This window comes from Rhinatrema bivittatum, chromosome 3 (assembly GCF_901001135.1).
Source record: "Rhinatrema bivittatum chromosome 3, aRhiBiv1.1, whole genome shotgun sequence".
Classification (NCBI taxonomy): Eukaryota; Metazoa; Chordata; class Amphibia; order Gymnophiona; family Rhinatrematidae; genus Rhinatrema; species Rhinatrema bivittatum.
Window position 1 is genome coordinate 186131310 of NC_042617.1, and position 22693 is coordinate 186154002.

The following is a 22693-nucleotide window of genomic DNA, read 5'->3' on the forward strand; positions in this document are numbered from 1 at the left end:
CTGGACTGATCCGTGGTACTACAGGAACGAAAATCAGCAGGTAAGAACCAATTTTCCTACAACCTTTGCAAGATAATGAAGCAGAAAATCAAATGATTGCTCAATATGTGAAGCCCAGCCATCACCTCAAGAAGGGCTTTGGAAATGATCTTTCCATGACATAAAAAATGATTTTAGAATTTCATCAGTTTTGCCTGTTTTCCTTTGTATTCGCAGACTGGGCTGTCACGTTTTATGCTCAGAATCATTCACTTGAATTTGGAACTGCTTGCAGCTGACCTCTCCTGCCCTGCCTTTCACTGATTCTAAGCTAGGGATGGGGAGACTGAGGGTTGATTTGATTGAATCTGGATAGAGTTATAATGAGGAGGATGATCAGATTGGACAGGAATTTAAGGATTTAAATTGTAGCTGGGAAAACTTCAGGCAAAACTAACTCTTAAGAATAGTCTAGTCCTGGAGCAGGTTTCCTAGTGAGTTGGGAGAATCTCTGTCATTGAAGGTTTTCCAGGGGAAGATTACATAAACATCTGTCTGATAGAGTTTAGTTCATGGTTTTGTTTTGAGGTAGGGGGATAGACTGACCATACAATGGATGCTACACTCTAAGCCAAGGTGACAAAACTCCTTTTGGCCAGGAGAAACAGAACAGATAGACACAGCCCTGGTCTGAGCAGGACTGGTTTGCTGCAAGCAGCTGAATCTGAGCAGAATTCTTGAGCTTTTCATGGGCTGTATGGAACATTCTTATCAATATGGAAATATTTTTTACACCCAAAGCAAAAACTGGAAATATTGGAGTAATTACCTTTGCAAATTGTTTGCTAAAAGCAGCCTATATATTTTTTTTACAGAGAGATTTCAGACTGTATCTCTCATAGTTGATATACCTCAAGACCTCCCTCTTTAAATTATTGTTTGGATAGTGTTGACAAATGGCTGCAAGGAAGGTGCTTGGTATTAAATAAGTCAAAAATTGAATTAGGTCTAGGGCAAGTTTTTGAGAATTTTCAGGTCATGTCATTACAACCGAAGGTAGGGGCACAAATAGTTTCCATTTCCTCCAAAGTTAGGAGTTTGGGAGTGGTCTTGGATGTAGCTTTCTCTATGGAAGCCTTTGTGGATCAGATCTCTAAGAAGGCCCACTGGCAGCTTACAAGAATTTGACAATTGAAACCATTTCTGGATAATGTTGCAATTAAGATTTTGGTTTTAGTTATGGTTATGGGAGTGTTAGGTTACTGTAATGGGCTGCTAGTGGGGATTACCAGATTACTTGATAAAAAAGTTACAACTAATTTCGAACAGTGCGGCACAGCTGTTTTGTAGGAAGTCCAGGAAGAATAGGGTATATCTCCTTTATTGGTCTCGTCGATAAAAGGGGTGAGTTTCAAGTTACTAGCAATGGTATTCCGTTGTGTCCATTTTTATGGTTCACGATACCTTTCATCAAAGTTATCATGGCATTTATCAGGTAGAGGCCTTACAGCATCCCAGAGGGCATGTTTGGAATTCTCACGTGGGTGAAATTTAGATTTCATTGGTGCTCTAATTGTGCTTTTACAGCAGTAGCCCCTCTGGCCTGGAATAATTTACCAGTGCTGATTAGAAATGAATTGAGTTATACAAAATTTTATAAATTACTGAAGGCCTATTTCTTTTCTTCCCAGTTTTCAGAGGAGGGGTCAGATAAGTTGATTTAGGATTTGGTTGATTATGCTGTAGAGAATTAGGTTTATGATTTGGGGAGTAGGGGGGTTCTTAGGGTGGCAGTGGGAGCTGGTAGTCTGTATATGCAATATTGTGTTGTTGGAACTGGTTTTATGTTGGATTATATTGTGTAAGTTAAATCTGTAAACCGTTTTGATTGCAAATTTTACTAGTTATGCGGTATATACATTTTTAAATAGATAAATGCAGCATGTTGAGATTGCTGTGCATTATGAGGACGACTTTGAAAAGATTTCAGCCAGGATAAAAGCACCAAAGCTTTAAAGGATTGTGGAGAGCGGAGCTGGCTGAGGGGTTTTTATTTTCAAATTCATGCACGTCATTCATGGCGTGGACCTGTTGCCCATCACAGAGCAGGTGCAAGGGCTGTGGGTACTAAATGCACTTGTGGCCCTGGCTGGCCCTGAATTTTCCAGCGGAAACTCTGTAGGGAGTTAAGCCCTGCGAGCACCCTACAATTGGCCCATTTGGGATGAATGCACAACAATGGCTGGCGTAGCATACCCCTTATTATTATTGTTATATACTCATCATTGAATGCATAGGGGCCTCCTCATGAGTTAAGAGGAGCCTAATCTTAGGGGTGTATGCAGACTGAGATAAATACTCTATGTGTTTTCTCTTTGTTTCACTTTGTTACATTAAATCTCGTGTCAAAAGTTTTCTCAAAGTGGCGAACAATGCAAATCGTTTTGTGAGGATTTGGCAAAGTGAGAGAGCTACCATTCGCATAACATTTCAACTCGCATAACATTTCAACTCATTCTAAGCTGCAAAAATATTTTTATAAGGTGGTGTGAGGGAAGAGGGTTTTATGGCCTTTGACTATAATTGGCACCCTTAAAGTGAAGGAAACTTTAACTGAATGTTGGAAAGGGAGACGACTAAGATGCTGCAGTGCAAGACCTCATTATAATCTGGTTTATCATAAATTGCACCGCTTTCTGTCTGTATTTTCATTCAATTAAATTTGGCTACGGAAACAGAGGAAGCTCCGGGAAGTGTCCACAAAATACCAGCTTTTCCAGAAACCTGCTAACTTTGAGCAGCGCATGCTGGATTGCAGACGGGTGTTGGAGAGCGTGAAAGCAGAGCTGCATGTGCTGGATGTGAAGGAGGTCGACCCGGACATCATCCAGACTCATATGGACGGTTGTATGGTAAGATAGCATCATGCTGCTTTGATTCTTAGGAGAGGGGGGCTGTATTATAATGCAGTGTGTATCTGCTTGAAAAACAGGGCGGTGCATTAAGGTGATTTATACATTTTGACTGCTCAAGTAGTTAATTGTTGAATAAGAGGGTTTCTTAAGACTCCAAATCTTCTCACGGAGCATAATATGCCTCTAGGGGTTTTACAGATTTTAATTTGCTGCTTTGCTGATCCTATTTGTATTGCGTGTAAGTATGTGCAGTTTATATACTAACCGTGAACATTTTTATGAGCTGCAGCACTGTGGTTGGTCGAATCTCATATGGCAGGCAGCATTCAGTGGTTGGATTAAAATGTTTGCCTTTTTTATTGTATCTCTTTCTTTAGAGGCTTTATAAAACTCTTAGCGAGGTAAAGCTGGAAGTGGAGACGGTGATCAAGACAGGAAGGCAGATAGTACAGAAGCAGCAGACGGATAACCCAAAGGGAATGGATGAACAGCTGACGGCTTTGAAGCTTCTCTACAATGATCTGGGTGCCCAGGTGAGGGGACATTGAATGAACTGTGCATCATGCTGTGAGTATTGCCTGCCTTTTTAAAGCAGCTGTGCAAATGTAGTGTGGTGGTTGTTAAGCAACATAGAAATGTGATGGCAGAAAAAGAACATACGGCCTAACTAGCCTACCAATCCGCCCAAATAATTTAGCTTTACGATTCCCATCTCTCCCTTAGAGATCCCCTATGTTTATCCCATGCATTCTTGAATTCAGATACTATCCTTATCTGTACCAAATGGGAGACTACTCCATGCATCCATGTTATAAAAAAAGGTCAATAAGCAATTTATAGGTGATAGAATTTTATGGAACCAGGTCAGTAGAGAATGATGCGGCACATTGTACGCCCCTCCCGCAAAGACATCCTTAAGGAAGCGCACCTTATCTACAGCTGGTCCCACACAATGGAATGCCCTTCCCCCGGACCTTCGACAAGAACCTTGCCCTTTGGCTTTCAAAAAAAAAACTCAAAACGTGACTCTTCAGCCAAGCTTTTCCCGAAACATAACACTCATTTATGTCTAGAAGGTCAAGTCCATTTCCTCTATCTGTCCTAGCTTTTCAGTTCCCTTCTTTGACCCAGAATACTTACATTTATCTGTACCCATCCTTTAAGACTACCCATCCACTAGACCGCCCAGTTCATTCTGTTGCTGACCTAGTTTCAAACTGTATTTAGTTATATTTGGAGTAGCTTTTAATTTGCTTGAAAGTTGTGTACAAAATATATGCTATGCATATTGTAGGCAAGGTTTTTACGTGGGTTGTCTTGCCCGCAATCGTTGTAATTCAATTTGTAATCGATGACTGTATTTGGGGTCGTATATAGGGAAGATACGTTAGTTTCCCGCTCCCAATTATTTGTATCTCCTGTTTCTTGTAATTTGCTCACCGTGACATCTCAGTTCAATGTAAACCAGTGTGGTCTGTATCTTTTACAGGAACGTCGGTATAAAAAAGTTAAAAATAAATATGATATCTGAATATACAAGTTAGCTGGAGATTGAGTCTATATCAGTTGGTATTTTGTACATTTAAGTTCATGTTGCTCCACTCAGTGGGGTTTGAGGGTATGGTCACTGCCTGAGCAGATCATTTTGCTGTCAGTAGATGTGTGCCACAGAATATTCCCCACTTTCTCACAGATTTTTGGGCAATAACTTTTTGATTGGCTGCTTTTATCTTAATTTATATATTTTTTTGCATGCATCGTGATCCACTTTTTAAAGCTGTCTAAATAGATTTTTTTTTTTAAATGAACAGTCTATCATGGATTTTCAAGTAGCTAATAATTAAAGTCCCTAGTTTTCTGCGACTTGCCCCGCATACAGAATTTGCTGAGGCATCTGCGCCAGAAACAGAATCCAAATTCTCAGCAACCTTCTCTTTTTAGGGTTTAGTACTGCTGTAAATATTTTGAGCAGGCTGACCAGTCATAGTCATCCTAATGAGGAGGGAAAATCCTTGGGGAAACTGTTAGAAGCTGTGAAATCCATGCATTTAAAGGACCGAAAGAAAGTGGTTGAAGGGAAAATAGAGTTTAAAATTGTGCTGCACGTGTATTCAGTTGAGTGTTGAATGTTTAGTGATGAATGAATATGGACATGTTAAGGCAGTTTGCTGTTATTAGGTATTTGTATCTGAATAGCACGTTAAGTAACCAGCACTAGGGACAAGATATAAAGGATTTTCAGTGAAGCTGAGCATTTTTGCATGTTAATAGAAAAGCAGCTGTGATATCTTTTTTCCAATTATAGTTAGCAAAGAAAAAATGGATTTAGTACAGTCAAACAAGATGCTCTTGAGTCAGACTCCTAGCACTATACCTAACTGATGCACTGTTGTGAGGAAGACATTGTCGGTGTAATGGACTTTTTTTGGTTTCTTCTCCGTGGATACACAGCACGCAGTGGCTTGTTAGCGATGACGTGAGTATAACGCTGATCTTTGGCAAGTGGTAGTTACAGAGGAACAATTGACATTCAGAGAATGCAGTTCGAAACTTTCAGCATTTCTTAGGGTTTTTTTTTTAGTTGAGAGATGAAGAGTGCTGCTAAGGAATGACAATAGCATTTAACAGCTGGTAAGGCTTAAATGTAGTCTCCTATTGAAGAGTACAGAGGAGGGGAGGGTACTGTGGAGCTGCTGCTTTACTGTGGCAGCGTTTTAAAATAATGGAAGGCTTGGAGGTGTCCTATTTCTGAATTTTTGGGGTTCCTTTTTGCAGGTCACAGAAGGGAAACAAGATCTGGAGCGGGCCTGCCAGCTGGCACGGAAGCTGAAGAAGGAGGCAACCTCGCTGTCGGAATGGCTCACTGCCACTGAGGCCGAGCTGGTGCAGAAGTCGGCTGCCGAGAGCCTGCTGGCTGATTTGGATACAGAAATTGCTTGGGCTAAAGTGAGGAAATTCACAGTTTTGACTTCTTGCAGCTTGCTTTTTGTTACCGCACATTTGACACCGTACAGAATGGAATTCAGCAGCTGTGAAGCGTTTTTGTGTCTCAACTCAAAAACAGCTTAGTAAGACAGCTGCTGCACCTAGCTAAAAATATATTTGGCATAAGAAAAATTTCTCTCTTAATTGTGTCTATAGCCACTAAGTACATGTAGAGTTGTTTGGGTGAGGCTGAAAGAGGGTAGATTCATGAGTAACATAGGTACTATTTCTTTATAGAATGGGTAGTTGATGCTTGGAACAGCCTTCCAAGGGAAGTGATGAAGGCAAAATAGGGATTTAAAGAATTTTAGAAAACTACAAAGGATCCCTAGTTATTTGTGGAGAATGGAGCATAAAATCAGAGATCCAGAAGCATTTTGGGTGATGAAACAAGCTTACATATTCGCACATGCTTGTCCTGAGGAAATCATTATGATATATCCCTGTTATATGTAACTGCTTTTCTGCTTTTCCGCACTATAGTTCAAATTGTAATGTTTATTATATTTACACCCCTGTTCTTTGTGAACCAGCATGATGGGACTTCTGTCTTGAATGTTGGTATATAAAAAAAAACTTAAATAAATAAATAAAATAAATATCCATCTACATGTGCTCCACAGTACTGCATGATTTTATAGAGAGCACCCTGACACATTCCTCAGTTGCGCAATATCAGAGAAGGAGGTTTATCATGTTACTGTTGGAGTGAGAAGTTTTCCAGTAAGTTGGCACAGATTTGGGTTTTTGTTGTTGCTTCAACAGTTTGTGCCGATGTTGATAGTACATTTTCATAAGGTAAGCGATCCTGAAATTTTAGCTTAGTTCACATAGCACAGCTGCACAGTTACAGTGACTTCATGGTGTTAGGTACAATAAGGAAGATAAATGAGTAGGACTATGATCAGATTCTCTACAGTAGTGAATGCTGCATCTTGTCAAATCTGGTCGTGTTTTATGATGCTGTCTAAACCATTAGGAATTTGCCCATAGGAGCCATAATACTGCCTTCCACTCACATCCTACACACCTCCTCAGTTAAGTCCACCACCTTGTTTCCATCACCAATATAGCTGGAGCTTGAAACTGGCATTAATCCCTAGTGTTCATTTTGGCTGATGACACTTTTGGGAATTGCCAAGGTAATTTCTGAACACTCCTAAGGAAGATGATGGGAGAATGACCAACTTGGGCACACACCATTACCTCCAACTATCTAGTATTAATGATATCAGAATCCACCAAAGCCTGCTGAACATACCCTATTATACATCCTCCAACAACTTCCTCTTTTCTCAGCAGCACACACATGCCGTCACATCATAGGAAAGATACCTCAAGTTAAAACAAATAATCCCTGCCCTTCCCCTCATCCTGCTTCCTACCAACATTAAACCCCTTAAAACATGATGGTGTTGATCTGGTATCCCCATCTGCCTTTTACCACACTGTATCCTTGGAGCTACTGGTTCAAAATAAAATGCATTCAGTAGACTTGACTTTCAGCTCTTGTCTTCCTAAATCGTCTTGTCGGAATTTTCCATCTGACAGGCTGCTTCAGCACTGTCCACCTGGAGACCCTCCTTATCCCCTTCTTCCTTTGCTGAAAACTTCACTGGGGGGTCAGTGGCAGCTGATTTCTCCTCCTTGTCAAAGTAATCTGGGAAAAGTTTCTCCTTCTAGGGCAAGCAGGATAGCATCATCAGATGGAGCCTGGCATGGAAAACTTTTATCAAAGTTTCTAGAAACTTTGACTGGCACACTGAGCATGCCCAACATGTCACTATTCACGCGGGGTCCCTCTTCAATCTCTTCTCTTCTGCGGAGCTCTCGCTGTTTTTGTAGGAAAACTTCCACGTTTGAGTGTTCTTCGGTTCTGTTCCCATGCCGGGTCCCCCGACATCGTCCTGGCCCTAGTTAGTAGGCATCGCGGTTAGTTTTTGTGTTCTTTGTGGTCGCTCCCTAACGGTGCTAGTTCTCAGTGACCGCCATCCATCGATCACTCGATAGTTATTTTTTAAAATGATGTCATCAGGTTTTCGCCAATACCCCCAGTATCCCTGAACCATGTCCATTACAGACCCTCACGTGTTCTGTATCTTGTGCCTGGGGGCATCGCACAATGTCAGGGGGGTGCAATTTTGCTGCCAAATGACCCCCAAGGGTCGCTGCGTGCGCTTGACAAAATGGAGATGCTGGTCCCTCAGCAATGACATCGGGGGCGTCGATGCCCTTGGGAAAAGGGGAGTCAGCGGCTGCCAGACCTGTGTTGTCTTCTCCGCTGCCAGGTGCCCAGGTTGAATTGGGCGCTGGGGACCTGCCTGCTTTCATTTCTTCTCGTTCCAGGTCCGGGTTGTCTCCATCTCCGTCAGCATCAGGAAAGACTGGGCTGAGCACTGTGAGATATCGAGAAAGCATCATCATCAGTCTCCATCCTCGCATGAGACCAGGCTTGGGAAGGTACCGGCACCAACCGAGATGCCCTCGAAGCAGCCCTGACCTGAGGAGGCGTCTCTTTCCATCGAATCCGGAGGCTTGAGGTGGTCCCCACCGATTCCGGTCGGACACTGGTCTCCCTCAGGGTTCTAAGGGAGTCCAGGTCTCGCCTTCTCCTCCTGCTCCGGCTGTCCTTTCTTCGGCAGCATTTGAGGAGGAGTTAGAGTGTAGAGTTTGGTTGGCGGTCAGATTTGAGTCGGTAGCCCCAATGGGGCCACCACCGATGCTGGAGCCTGTACCGTCGGTGCTGGCACTGTTGCTGGAGCGCTTGGACTTGCTCCTCGGTGCCCTACCAATGCAGCCAATGCCAGTGCCCCGGGTGCCCTCGATGCCCCAGGGAGCTCTGATGCTGCCCCTGACGGAGTCCATTCCCATCGCAGATTCCTTGGACAAGGGTGGGCCATCGGGACCGATGGCTCTGCTTTCATGGCTGACCCCCATGGCCAGCGTTGCCTGAGTCCATATCGGGTCCTTCGAAGTCCCTGAGTATCCCAATGCCCTCAGTACCATTGGTGCCTCAGGCCAAGGGCATAGTCTGGGCTCTCCGACTGGTGTACCTGGGTGACCTGAGTAAGGAGGACGCCCCATACGACCCATGGGGGGATGATGCATCTGAGTCCTCCTCAAAGGACTCCGAGGACCTTCTTTCTGAGCCATTTCCTCCAGAGGAGAGGTGTCGATCCCCTCCCAAGGACCTGACATTTGCGAGCTTTGTACAGGCCATGGCGGAGTCTGTCCCCTTCCAACTTCTGACAGCGGAGGACTCTCAGCACAAGATGCTGGAAATCCTCCAGTTTTTGAATGCGCCTAAGGAGGTGGAGGCTGTCCCAGTTCATGACATTTTTAAGGACTTGTTTGTCCAGCTCTGGGAACACACCATCTCGGTATCCCCAGTGAACAGGAAGACCGATGCAGTGTATCTCGTTCAGCCCACCAAGGGGTTTGAGAGGCATCCACTCCCGCACTAGTCTATGGTGGTGGAGTCCGCCCTCAAAAAAGCAAAGTGTTCTCAAACTCATGCCTCAGCACCCCCAGGCTGAGAACACAGGGCCCTGGATACCCCAGGGAGGAAAGTCTTCCAGGGCTCCATGCTGGTGGCTCATATTGCCTACTATCATCTATATATGAGCCAATATTCCAGGAATCTCTGAAAGAAAGTCCAGGATCTGGTTAAGTGCCTGCCTCAGCAACTGCAGAAAGACTTGCTGAAGGTGGTCCAGCAGAATTTGGAGTGTGACAAGCACGAGTTCTGGTCCACCTGTGATATCTTTGAGATGGCAGCAAGGGTGGCAGACAGGCATCGGTGCCTGCCGTATGGCTTGGTTCTGCGCCTTTGACCTCCATCCAGAGGTTCAGGAACGGCTTGAGGATCTGCCCTGTACCAGAGAGAATTTTTTAGGTGACAAGATTAAGGAGGCAGTAGCGCAGCTGAAGGATCATCATGAGACACTCCAGCATCTCTCAGCCAGCACCTCGGACCAACAGTCCTCGGGCAAGAAGTCTTCATGACAAGGGCCTAGGCGCCCTTTTTACCGTTCGAGGAAGTACTACACTACGGCAACCACAATGAGATCTGAACGGGCCGCCCCTAGAGCTCACTCTCGGCAAACATGAGTTCGTAGGCCTCAGTTAGCACCCCAGCAAAGCCTGGCCACGGGGTCTTGACTGGCTGCGAGGTAGTGTAAGCTAGTCACTGGTGCCCTTGATGGCAGGCCCTCCGGTCGGATGTCGGCTACGGTTCTTTGTGGACCATTGGCCGTCCATCACCTCGGATCACTGAGTTCTTTCCATCATTTGTCGGGGATACAGGGTGAATTTCCAGGGTGTCCCGCCAGGCTCTCCTGCTGTGCCCTGCTTGGGGCTTCTCAGCTGATCAGGAAATACTTTTGAAGGAGCTCTCCACCCTTGTAATGCTCAGTGCGGTCGAACCTGTCTCCTTAGGGCAATGAGGGAGTGGCTTCTATTCCAGATATTTCATGATTCCAAAGAGAACAGGGCACCTCGGTCCTATTCTGTATTTACAGGTCTTGAACAAATTACTAAAATGGCAAAAGTTCAAAATGGTCTCTCTCGGTACCCTGATATCTCTCCTGTGGAGAGAGGACTGGCTGTGCTCCCTCAATCTAAAGGACGCCTACACCCACATTGAAATTTCATGTACCCACAGGAAGTACTTGCAGTTCATGGTGGGCAAGAACCACTTCCAGTACCGGGGGTTGCAATTTGGTCTGGCATGCACCCTGCATTTTCACCAAATGCCTAGCGGTGGTGGGCACTTACTATGGGTGCAGGATTTTCTCTACTTGGACGATTAGCTCATCAAGAGTGCCACCCAGGAAGGAGCACTGCAGTCTCTGCACTCCACCTTTTGGGTACTGGAAGCCTTGGGGTTTCTGTTCAACTTCCCGAAGTCTCAATTGGTCCCATCACTGCAGTTGGATTTCATTGGGGCCAGGTTCGATATGACTCAGGCTTGGGCATTTTTACCCCAGGACCGTGTGCTCACTTTAGAGGCCGGAATGGTCTCTCAGAATTGCCAAGTCTCAGCGCACCGTATGCAGTGGCTGTTGGGATACATGGTGGTAACCGTCCTTGTGACGCCCTTCGCTCGTCTGCATATGCGCAGGGCTTAGTGGGCCCTCCGATCCTAGTGGCGACAGGCCACACACGACCTTTGAGTGCGCATCCGGGTTACTCAACTCCTCCAGATCTCCTTGCCATGGTAGGAGACTCTATCCAACTTGGAGACAGTGGTACCCTCCTCTGCTCAAGTTGTGCTCACCGCGGATGCCTCCCACCTCGGCTGGGGTGCCCATGTAGAGGGTCTCCGCACCCTAGGTTGGTGGTCTGCTCAGGAAATACAGCATCAGATAAAGTTCCAGGAGCTCCGTGCGATTCGATACAAGCTTTGGACATTTCGGGATCACCTAGTCAACAAGGTGGTCCTCATCCAGACCGACATCCAGGTGGCATTGTGGTACCTCAGCAAACAGGGAGGTACGAGATCATTCCTCCTATGCCAAGAGGTAGTTCAGATCTGGTCATGGGCTCTGTCCCAAGGCATCCTGCTCCGTGCCATGTACCTTTCAGGGATGGAGAATACAGTGGCGGATGGCCTGAGTCACTTGTTCCGCCCCTACGAATGGTCCCGGAAGCAGGAGGTTGCAGATTGGATCTTCCATCTATGGGGAACCCCGGACGTGGATCTGATCACCTCTGCCTGCAACAAGAAGGTAACTCTGTTCTGCTCCCTGATCAGGGAGATCGGCGAACTGACATCGGAAGCCTTCACACATCTTTGGGGCAGGGGCCTCCTGTATGTGTATCCTCCACTTCCACTACTATCGAAGACCCTCCTGAAGCTCCAGCAAGACCAGTAGACCATGATCCTCATCGCTCCTTATTGGGCGCAGCAGATCTGTTTCCTGCATCTATAAGATCTCACCCTGAAGAAGTTGATCAGTCTGAGGGCCTCCCCAGAACTTAACACACAGGATCGGGGCAGGCTGTGTCATCCCAACCCTCGAAGTTTATCTCTCATCTGATGGATGTAGAAAGGCTGATTTTACAGCCCTTGGACCTCTCGGATGCGGTCTCCCAGGTCTTGCTGGAGTCCAGGAGGCCGTCTCTCAGGAAGTCTTATGGCCTAAAGTGAAAGAAGTTCTGGTGTGAATGTCACCATTTAGACCCATTCTCTTGCTCCACCCCTAAGCTGCTGGACTATCTGCTACACCTCTCAGAGTCTGGCCTAAAACCAATTCAGTTAGAGTGCATCTTAGTGCTATTGGGGCTTACCACCAGGAGGTGTATGGTGCACCTGTCTCAGTACACCCTATCGTGGGGCGCTTCATGTGGGCTCTGCTTCAACTGAATCCTCCCCTGAGGCCCCCACAGTGTCCTAGGATCTCAGCGTAGTACTGGCCCAGCTTATGAAGGCTCTTTTCGAGCCTTTGAGCTCCTGTGACCTAAAGTTCTTGACCTGAAAGGTTGTTTTCCTAGTAGCAGTCACCTTGGCATGCAAAGTCAGTGAACTTCAAGCTTTAGTGTCATATCCACCTTACATGAAGTTCTTCCATGATAGAATGGTCCTGTACACACACCTTAAGTTCCTGCCTAAGATGGTGAAGGATTTCCATCTAAACCAGTCAATCATCCTACCCACCTTTTTCCCAAAGCCTCATTTGCACCAGGGTGAACGGGCTCTGCACAGTTTGGATTGCAAGAGAGCCTTAGCCTTCTACCTGGAGCGGACAGCAGGCCACCGGCAATCCATGCAACTCTTCATCTCTTTTAACAGGAACAGATTGGGAGTTGCTGTTGCTAAGCAGACTCTATCCAACTGGCTAGCGGATTGCATCTCCTCCTGCTATGCTCAGGTGGGACTGCAGCTTGGAGGGCCATCTCAAGGCTCATTCTGTCAGAGTAATGGAGGCTTTGGTGGCCCACTTATAAGCGGTCCCTGTGGGCGAGATCTGCAAGGCTGTGACATGGAGTTCCATCCACACCTTTGCCTCGCACTACTGCCTGGACAGGGACAGTCGATGCGATAGCATTTTTGGCCAGTCTGTCTTCTAGAATGTCTTTCAGATGTAAAACCCAACTCTTCTTGCCTCAGCCCCTTTGTTCGGGTTCAGGCTGTCTCCCTGTGTTACCAACAGCACCTCGGTTGTTGTGCCCATTGGCACCTTGTTAGGTGACTGTTGGTCCCCTGGTTTCAGGAACAGCCTGTAGCTAGGTATTCACCCACTTGTGAGGACTACCATCCTGCTTGTCCTAGGAGAAAGCAGAGTTGTTTATCTGTAACAGGTGTTCTCCTAGGACAACAGGATGTTAGTCCTCAGGAAACCCGCCTGCTACCCCACAGAGTTGGGTTTTCTTCTAGTTTGTTATTTTATTTTTTCGTAATTCTATATTACGAGACTGAAGAGGAACCCTGTGTGGACGCTTGGATAGTGGCATGCTGGGCATGAGTTTTCCATGCCAGGCTCCATCTGATGATGTCACCCACTTGTGAGGACTAACATTCTGCTCTTCTAGGAGAACACCTGTTACAGGTAAGCAACTATGCTTTACTCGATCCTTACCCGAGTCCTGGCTTGTCCATATAATGATGAAAACGGATTCTATTTTTGGGACAATCAAAATATACAACTAAATCTTGTCCCTAGGTACATGACAAATATGTGTAGACATATCTCAATACTAGAACCTTCATATGTCAAAACTGGTCGATATGGGTCTTTATTGCCAGTGTGGCCATTTAGAGCTTTTTTAAAAATTTGCCTTCACAAAACACATGGTCAATCTCGTTTGATTACAATATACTGCCATTGATGCCCATTTCTGTGATCCCAGTCAGCCAATTAGTACATCGTGTTCTCACCTTAGGCTTATAATATTTTATTGTTTTAATATAATGAGCTTTTATTGACTAGAAGATCCATAGGAAAGTAATGCCTGCCCAGAATGGTGTCTGACAGGAGTGGCCAACTCCAGTCCTCGAGAGCCACAAACAGGCTAGGTTTCAGGATATCCACAATGAATATGTATGGAATAGATTTGCATACAATGAAACCTGGCTTGTTTATGGCTCTCTAGGACCGGAGTTGGCCACCCCTGGTGTATGACTTTAATGCTGCTTTGCAGAATAGCTTCTAATCTACTCTAGCATAATACATACATTGTACATCATTAATAAATATAACTCATGGAAAATAGAAAGTTAAACATTTGAAAGTTAAACAATGCTTATTTAGCTCTTGGACTTCAGACAAAACTCTTCAGGTATAGTTAGTGTGAATTACTTTTGCGGAGCAGGAGGCTAGGACTACAGAGGACCTGGTTCTAGCCATTGTTTTCTCTGCTGGGAGGAGTTCTGCTGCCATAGAAAGTGTAAGTGATTGCTGCCTTAGAAAGTGTTATGTGATTTTGCAAGTGGAGAAGTTCTGAAGAGTCCTAAAGAATTGGATGGCAACCAAATAAAGGAGGATATGCTGTAGTCCCAAATCCTGTGAATGGTTAAGAAATGAGCACAGTGCTAACACAATATTTATCGAATTGATGGAATGACAGATAAACTCCTGAGCTCAGCTGTTGCTATTGCCCTGCAGCTGATGGCTCTTTGTTTTTGTTTCCCAGAATGTGCTGAAGGAGTTGGAGAGAAGGAAAGCGGAGCTAAGTAGCGTCACGGAGAGCAGTGCAGCACTGCAGAGCTTGGTGGAGGGTAGCGAGGCGGTTCTGGAAGAGAGGCTCTGTGTCCTTAATGCTGGCTGGAGCAGAGTACGCACTTGGACCGAGGACTGGTGCAACACGCTCTTGGTGAGGAAGCAGTGTCGTCGTTCCTTAACATTTGAGTGGCATACTGTTCAAGTGAGCTTTTTCTGTAGAGTGCTATCTTCTCATTTTGACCTACAGTAGACATCTTTTATAATTTATAGATAGATGCTGGGTTTAATATTCAAAAAATATTCAGCTATGTAAGTTAGCCGGATAAGTGCTAAGTGACAACCGTTGAACATAGCCTGATATTCTACGGCCACCACTTAGCCGGATAAGTCCTACTTATCCATCTAAATAGAGTTCATCATTTTTTGAATATTGGGCGCTCTATCATTTCAGCCATAATCCTCAAAAAAGTGGGATTATGTTATGCTTCTGTGAGTGGACTGGGAGGTGCCTGGCTCACTTGGTAGGGGTAATGGATGGCTAATTAGTAATAAGAATTTTGGGATTTTTAGCCTGCCTTTCTAAATTATGCTCAAGACGACACAGGCATTGTGCCTTTATTCAGCATAGCAGTTGAGGTAAGTGAGCCACTTTGGACTTCCTTCCTTGGCAACAAAAGTGGGGATTCTTTTTGTGCTTAGGGGCATAAAGTGCTAAAGATGGAGATTTGTCAGAACAAAGAGTATGCCAGTTTGAATGGGGCTTCAGAGCCTTCCAGCTAGAATTGAATTGACTGAGCTCGCCAATTTATGCACTTTATTTATTTGGTTTGTAGACTGTCTTTCCAATTGAGTTACTCAAAATAGTGTACAGTACACAAACAAAACTGTACAAATGTTATTGATAAACATAAAATAAGCAACAAATACACAAAATAATATAAAAAATAACTTAAAAAAACCAGGGCTATACTAATGACTAATTGTGTCCAAAAAGCAAAAGAAATATCAGTAATACAAATCCCCAAAAAATCAACTCAAGCATTAAAATTCAACTAAATAAACTATAAGATTATAAATAACTAAAGTTCAAGCATACTTTTAAAAACCAGGTCTTGGATAGTTTTTTAAAAGTCAAGTTGTTTAACTCGAAACAAGCCTCCCTGGGAAGAGAGTTACAAAGTTTTTGGACCCAATACAAGAAAAAGCTCTTTCTTGTGTTCCCACAATTTAAGCAGTTTTTTCAGGGAGATCTTAAGGCTCATACAGGTTTATACTAGGAGAGATATTCTGTCAAGTATCGGGTTCCTGATAGTCACTATGAGGAATTTAAACTGAATAGGAAGTCTTATAGACAGTGTAGATCACCTGTGCTATGCAGTGCACTCCCCATGTAACTTTGCTTCAGATCTGTTTGAAATGCGTTGCCTTTGAGTTTATAGAGAAGGAATGTTAATTGACTATGCTGTATGCTCACCTTCTTTAATCATTTTTAAAAACCGTCAGCAAAGTGCACAAGCTGGGGAAAAGCATCATAAATATAAAACACCCAAAGTTAAAAAAAAGGTAAATCAAAAAATAATGTGCAGCAATACAAGTTCCCTGTACATACCCGGATCAGTCCAGGCTCCTGGGTTTATGCTTCCCTGCCAGCAGATGGAGACAGAGAAAGTTTCACTGATGCTGCTTGAAAAACCCTAGTGCCACTTGAAGTTCCTCAGTATTTCTCTGTCTCCAGCAGATGGTAGATGGTGCGAAACCTGCAGTTCTGTGGTTTGGGCAGTTTTTGTTTTTGAGCCTTCCTCCTGGGGGTCTTTGTTGCTTTTTGGAATCCTAAGGAGTTCTACCCTGACCGGTCGGGGCGGGCGAGCCAGGGGTAGGGGACCTCTTTGTGTGCTGGACTTGTGCGGCTGTGGGGTGTAAATCTGGTGGTCCAGATCCTTCCCCTTCACGAGGCTGCTTTGGCGGCTGCAGGATCTGATACCCCTTTTTTTCTCTAAAAAAGGCACTCTATTCTTTTTATTTCAGGTCTAGGCTGGTGCCTCCATAACAAAGTTTTTGTTTAAAAAAAAAAAAAAAAAAAAGCCAGAAGCAGAAGTTTTGAGCACAGGCAAGGCTTGCTGTGTGATGACCCACGGATTGGCATACAGGGCTTGTGGCTCTGCTCATGCGTGGCTTAATGGGTAGGGCCTTTGTGCAGGGTGCTCCGAAGGCAGGGAGGGCTCGTCGTGGCCATTTTGTTTTCTTTGTCGGCGGCTCCCGCACCACAGGATGGGGAGGGGGACGCGCCCCCACACCTGTCCCTGGCCTGTTCTGACTCCAGCTTCGATCGGGGTGATGGGGAGGAGGAAGTAAGCCATAGATTGCTGGTTCCCAGACCCCTGCAGGAGGGGGGGCAGGGCAGACCTCTGGATTTTGTCCTGCTGCTGCATGATGCCTATTTCGCAAGGCAGCAAGCATAGTGCAGGGCTCAGTTTTCCAGAACTCTGTTTGTCCGTCAGGCCGAAAGCCCTATGGGGGTCCCGAGACAGCTTGGCTCCAGGCTCAGTCGAACCTCCCAGGTCCAGCGGCTGCTCGGTCCTCCTCCTCCTTCGGGTACCGTTCAGGAGGAGTCAGACGTTATAATCGAGGTTCCTGGGGAACCCGGGGGGAACCCTGATCAGGATGTTCTGGTTGACCCGGTGGATCTGGGGACTGGAGGGCCAGATCCAGGGGACAGTTTGCTCACCTCTGTCCCTGAGGGGGATGACCCAAAGGTGGTTTGCCTTTTTTGGAAGGATGAACTTTAGGCTTTATTGCCTTTGGCCTACCAGGTCCTGGGGGTTAAAATCCCTCAGCAGGAGTCCAATTTGGAGGGGGCTGATCCTGTTTTTGATGGATTGTGTAGCCCTCCTACAGCGTGTCCATACCATATACCGGTGAAGAAATTGGTAGAGGCAGAATAGAGTTTTCCTGATTCCGGTCTCAAGGTGGGGAGGGCCATGTCAATGATTTATCCGGTGCCAGAGCAGGCATTGGAACGTTTTGCTGTCCCTAAGGTGGACACTGCGGTTTCTGCAGTCACCAAGCAAACGACTATCCTGGTGATAGGTTCCGTGGATTTGAAAGATGTTCAAGATCGCAAATTAGAGATCCATCTTAAACGGATTTTTGAGTTCTCGGCCTTGGGCTTGAGAGCCGTTATTTGTTCTAGTTTTATGCAGCAGGCATGCCTCTGCTGGGTGCAGAAGTTATAGGAGAGCCTGCCCAAGTCAGGGGAGGACGCAAACAAGGCTGAAGGATTGAGGCATTCGTGGCTTATTGGGCAGATGCACTTTATGATTTGGTGTGTACCTCCTCTAGGGTAATGGCTTTGGTTGTGGCGGCCAGAAGATTACTTTGGTTGCGTAACTGGGCCACGGATATCTCCTCCAAAGCGCAGTTAGAATCGCTTCCCTTCAAAGTTCACCTCTTATTTGGGGAGGGTCTTGAGCAGCTAATTCAGTCTCTTGGAGAGAATAAGGCCCTCTGGTTACCCGAGGATAAGCCTAAGGCCAAAGGTTTTTTTCAGGTGCGGTCTCGGTTTCGCTCCAGTAGAAGATCTAGACCCTCGACGACCGCTCCCAGTTCTCAGAGGCAGTTCTCTTCTCAGGGTCAGTCAAGGGGGCTGTCTTTTCAGGGTGCCAGGAGGCCATTCTGAGGAGCTGCTGGAGGATCTATGGCCGGAGGTAAGTCCTCTCAATGAGGCGAGGCTGTCCACTGCATCGTTTCTATTATAGGAGGTCGCCTGACTCAATTCTACGACGAGTGGACCAGAATTACACAGGACTAGTGGGCTCTCAGTGTGGTCAGAGATGGCTACGCTTTAGAATTTGCTCAGCAAACTTTCTAATTTCCCCCTGCGGTCCTGTGAGCAAGCAGTCAGTGGTACAGGAGATCCTAGATCGTTTCCAATGTCTGGGGGCAGTAATTCCAGTTCCCTCGGCGGAAGTTCGCAAGGGAAGATATTCCATCTATTTTGTGGTCCCCGAAGAAGGAGGGCATGTTTCATCTGATTCTCGATTTGAAAAATGTAAATGCAGTGCTCAAGGTGCTGCACTTTCAGATGAAGACCTTGCGATCAGTGTTAACGGCGGTTTGCAAAGGAGAGTTTCTGGCTTTGCTGGATCTCATCAAGGCCTGTCTTTACAGTCCCATCCATCACAGCATTTTTTCCACTTCATGATTCTGGGACAGCATTTTCAGTTTCAGGTCCTTCCTTTTGGTCTAGCCATGGCCCTGGGCACTTTTGCCAAGCTGATGGTGGTGGTAGCAGTGGCACTGCGGCGGGAAGGTGTTTTGGTGCCCCCATATCTGGACAACTGGCTAATCAGAGTGAAGTTGGAGGCCCTTAGTCGCCAATCAGTTCACAAAGTTCTCGATCTTCTCCAGTCCCTTGGTTGGGTAGTGAACATGGCAAAGAGTCATTTGATCCTGACACAATATTTGGAGTATGTGGGTGCTCGGTTTGACACCTTGGTCGGCAAAGTGTATCTTTCGGAGGAGAGAGTATTGAAACTGCAGAGTCAGGTTCACCGGTTGTTGCAGTTACATGTTCCCAAGGTCTGGGATTATTTGCAGGTCCTGGGTTTGATGACTTCCACCCTGGAGTTGGTGTCATGGGTGTTTTCCCATCTGAGACCCTTGCAGAGGGCACTTTTGGCTCATTGGCAGCCGATATCTGAGGAATTTCAAATACCATTGCCCCTTGAGGGCGAAGCGAGAGAGAGCCTTTCTTGGTGGCTTCAGACTTCCAATCTCATTCAAGGGGTGGACCTCAAGGTTCCAGATTGGGTGATAGTTACTACCGATGCCAGTCTCTGTGGATGGGGAGCAGTTTTTCAGTGGCACTCTGTCCAGGGTACTTGGTCCACAAGAGAATCTGTTTGGTCTATCAACTGGTTAGAGACCAGGGCAGTCCGTTTAGCATTGCGGAATTTTCTGCCATTAGTCCGAGGTCAGTCAGTAAAGATTCTTTCAGACAATGCGACCACAGTGGCTTATGTCAATTGGCAGGGTGGAACCAAGAGCCAAGCAGTAGCTCGGGTGACACAACAGTTGATTCTTTGGGCGGAAAGGCACTTGGAGCACGTAGCTGTGTCCCACATAGCTGGGATCGAAAATGTTCATGCAGATTTCCTGAGTCAAACTCAGTTAGACCCAGGCAAGTGGGAATTATCAGATTCCACGATGCAACTCATTCAAGATCGTGGGGGTTCTCCTCATGTGGATCTCATGGTGACTCGTCAGAATGCCAAAGCATTTCGTTTCTTCAGTCGGAGACATCAGCACGGGGCCGAAGGAGTCGACGCGCTAGTTCTGCCTTGGCCGCAAGGGGACCTTCTCTATGTCTTCCCCCCTGCCGCCCAGCCATTAGGGAGCAAGGTGTTGCATCGCATAGAAATCGCGGAGAGGTGGTATTGGTTGCTCCGGAGTGGTTGCGACATCCGTGGTTTTTGGATCTGATCAACCTGGCAGTGGATGGACCGATTCACTTCAGGCATCTGGAGGGTCTCCATCAGGGCCCCATATTTTCCGACCAGGTTGCTCACTTTTGTCTAGCAGCATGGCTTTTGAGAGGTGAAGGTTAAGGAGTAGATGTTATCCTGAAACTGCCATAACCACCTTATTGCAAGCCAGACGACAATCCATGAATGTGGCTTACATTAGAGTATGGATGGTGTTTGATTCCTGGTACGTTTCTCATGGATATGACCTCTCAAGTCCTCCGTCCTGGACATTTTATCTTTTCTTCAAGACTGTTTCGCTAAAGGCTTGTCTCCTAGCTCCCTTAGAGTGCAGGTGGTGGCCTTAGGCTGCCTTTGTGGTAAGATCGAGGGTTCCGCTATTTCTGCTATTTCCGCTCATCTGTATGTTGTTAGGTTCCTTAGAGGAGCAAAGAATTTGTGTCCTCCAGTTAGAAGTGTTTGTCCATCCTGGAACCATAATCTGGTCTTATGAGGTTTGTGTGCGGCGCCTTTTGAGCCCCTGCAGAGAGAATCACTGGAGGACTTGACTCTCAAAGTGGGATTTTTGTTGCTTAATGCTCGACTAGAAGAATTTCGGAGTTGCAAGCTTTGTCCTGTCGAGACCCCTTCCTTCAAATTTTGAGTTCAGGGGTTTCGATGAGGACAGTGCCTTCTTTTTTGACGAAAGTAGTTTCTGCATTTCATGTGAACCAGACAGTGGAGCTTCCAGTCTTTCCATCGGTAAATACATCCGCTCCACATGCGAAGGAGCTCAAGTGGTTAGATGTTTTGCGAGCTCTATTGTGCTGTCTCGAGGTGACAAATGATTTCAGGAAGTCCGACCAAATTTTTGTTTTGTGGAGCGGCGCAAAGCGAGGTTTCAAAGCTTCTAAAGCTACTATTGCATGTTGATTGACAGAGGTGGTTGCGTCCACTTACATTACAGGAGGTCGAGAAATTCCGGAGGGCTTATGGGCTCATTCTATGCGTTCCCAAGTGGCCTCCTGGGTGGATGCACAGCTGGTTATGATTTTGCCCATGGCTAGGCCGCAAGCAGCCTCTCACCTCCAGTTGCCTGCTCCGCCGATGTCCTTCTTCCACCCGTACGGCCAGGAGGCCGCTGGTGTTGTTCCTATGTGGCCTGGAGCTGCTGCCATGCTCTGCGGCAGGCCAGCCATCCTTGCCTTTCCATCATGGGGCCAGGAGGCTGCCGATGCCACTCCTCCGCTGCCATGTTTGTCTTCTGCATGGCAGGCCTTGCCGCTGTGCTTCCGTGTGGCCAGGAGCCACCGATGTTGAACCCCGCGTGGCATGGTGCCGTTCCTGCTCCTCTTCGGTCTTCATGGCAGGGAGCCGCTGATGTGCTTGGAGCTGCCTCCAGCTTCCTCTTCTTGAGGCCGGTAGGCTGCCTTGGAGCTCCTCTTCGCGGCACGGAGGCCACCCACGCCGTCTCCTTCCCTGCGTGGGGAGTTTCCGCCTACAGTCCTCTCTCCTGCAGCAGGAGCTGCCTCCGATGCCTCGGGCCTGCTTCTCCTCCTCTGCAGTGGGTTGTTGCTGTCCCTGGTCCTCCCTGGCTAGGTGTGGGGCTGCGCCTCTTCCCTGGATTTAAAGGGCCAGTCCTTCTGGCATCTCCTCGTGATGTCATCTTGGGTGATCCTCTCTTGGTTGCCTTTGCAAAGAGTCAGTCATGGAGTTGGACTGCTCCTGGATCCTCCATTCCAGCTCTTCAGTCCAGGAGTCTCCGTTGTCCTCCTCCACATCTTCAAGGCACTCTGTTCTTCGTGGGAATTTCCTTGTCTTCATTTGTGGTTCCTGATCCTTCATCTACATCTTCGTTCCATGTTTTGGACTCTCGCCAGATCCTAAGTCCTTGTCTTCAGATGTCTTTATCGTCCGACCCTCCTGATGTCCTCACATTCAGATCTTCCTGAAGTCCTTGCCTTCTGATGTCTTGTCTCTCCTGAAGTCCATCGTCCAGTTGTTCTGCCTCTTGGAGCCTCCTCAATGCTCTTGGTTGAGTGCCCTGGGGGGGTCTGAAGTCCAGATGTCTCTGATATCTTGTTCTCCAGTTCACTCGACACCACCTTGATGCTCTTGACTGAGTGTCCTGGGGTTGAATTCCAGATGTCCTGATGTTCCAGACTGATGTTAATCTGCTGTTAGTTAGACTGCGGAGTAGCAATATGTTATTAATGGTTCCTAAAGGAGGAGGAGTCAGCAATCTTGTAGTGTCTCAGATATCGTCTTGCTAAGGAGTAGCAATCTGAAATGAATCTGATATAGTTGTGGGTGGATCCCTGGGCCGGTGGCAGATGACCACGCCCCTGGGAGGATATCTCGCGAGGGACCACCGGCTAGGCTTGAGTATGGAGTATTAAACAGGTTTTTGAAACCACCAGAGGTGGCAGTAGTGAGCTGATATGCCCGGCAGGGCTGTAATCCCTCAGGTACTGGAACAGTGATCCAGGATGGCTGAGCTGTTGAGAAACTGTAGAAAGTGAGTAGGCAGAGTTCATGAACAGAACTAGATGACAAAACTCACATAAGGTCTCAAGGAAGCTCAGGAGCTGGAAAGGTTTAGGCCCTCGAGGAGCGAGTACCTGGTTCCAGGGAAAGCTCTGAGAGAGCGATGGTAACTCATAATTGTTTGTAGCAGCAATAGCTTCCA

The 22693-nt window shown here is 46.6% G+C and overlaps 1 protein-coding gene across 1 annotated transcript in view; it reads left to right on the forward strand.

Annotated features, from left to right (window-relative positions):
* The window catches only part of UTRN (utrophin), a 1458479-nt gene that overhangs the window by 419468 nt on the left and 1016318 nt on the right, over positions 1-22693 (forward strand). The window contains exons 32-35 of the mRNA XM_029594027.1: positions 2718-2891; positions 3272-3427; positions 5670-5840; positions 14514-14693. Of these exons, the coding sequence (XP_029449887.1) occupies positions 2718-2891; positions 3272-3427; positions 5670-5840; positions 14514-14693 (681 nt within the window). The remainder of the gene's footprint in view (positions 1-2717; positions 2892-3271; positions 3428-5669; positions 5841-14513; positions 14694-22693) is intronic.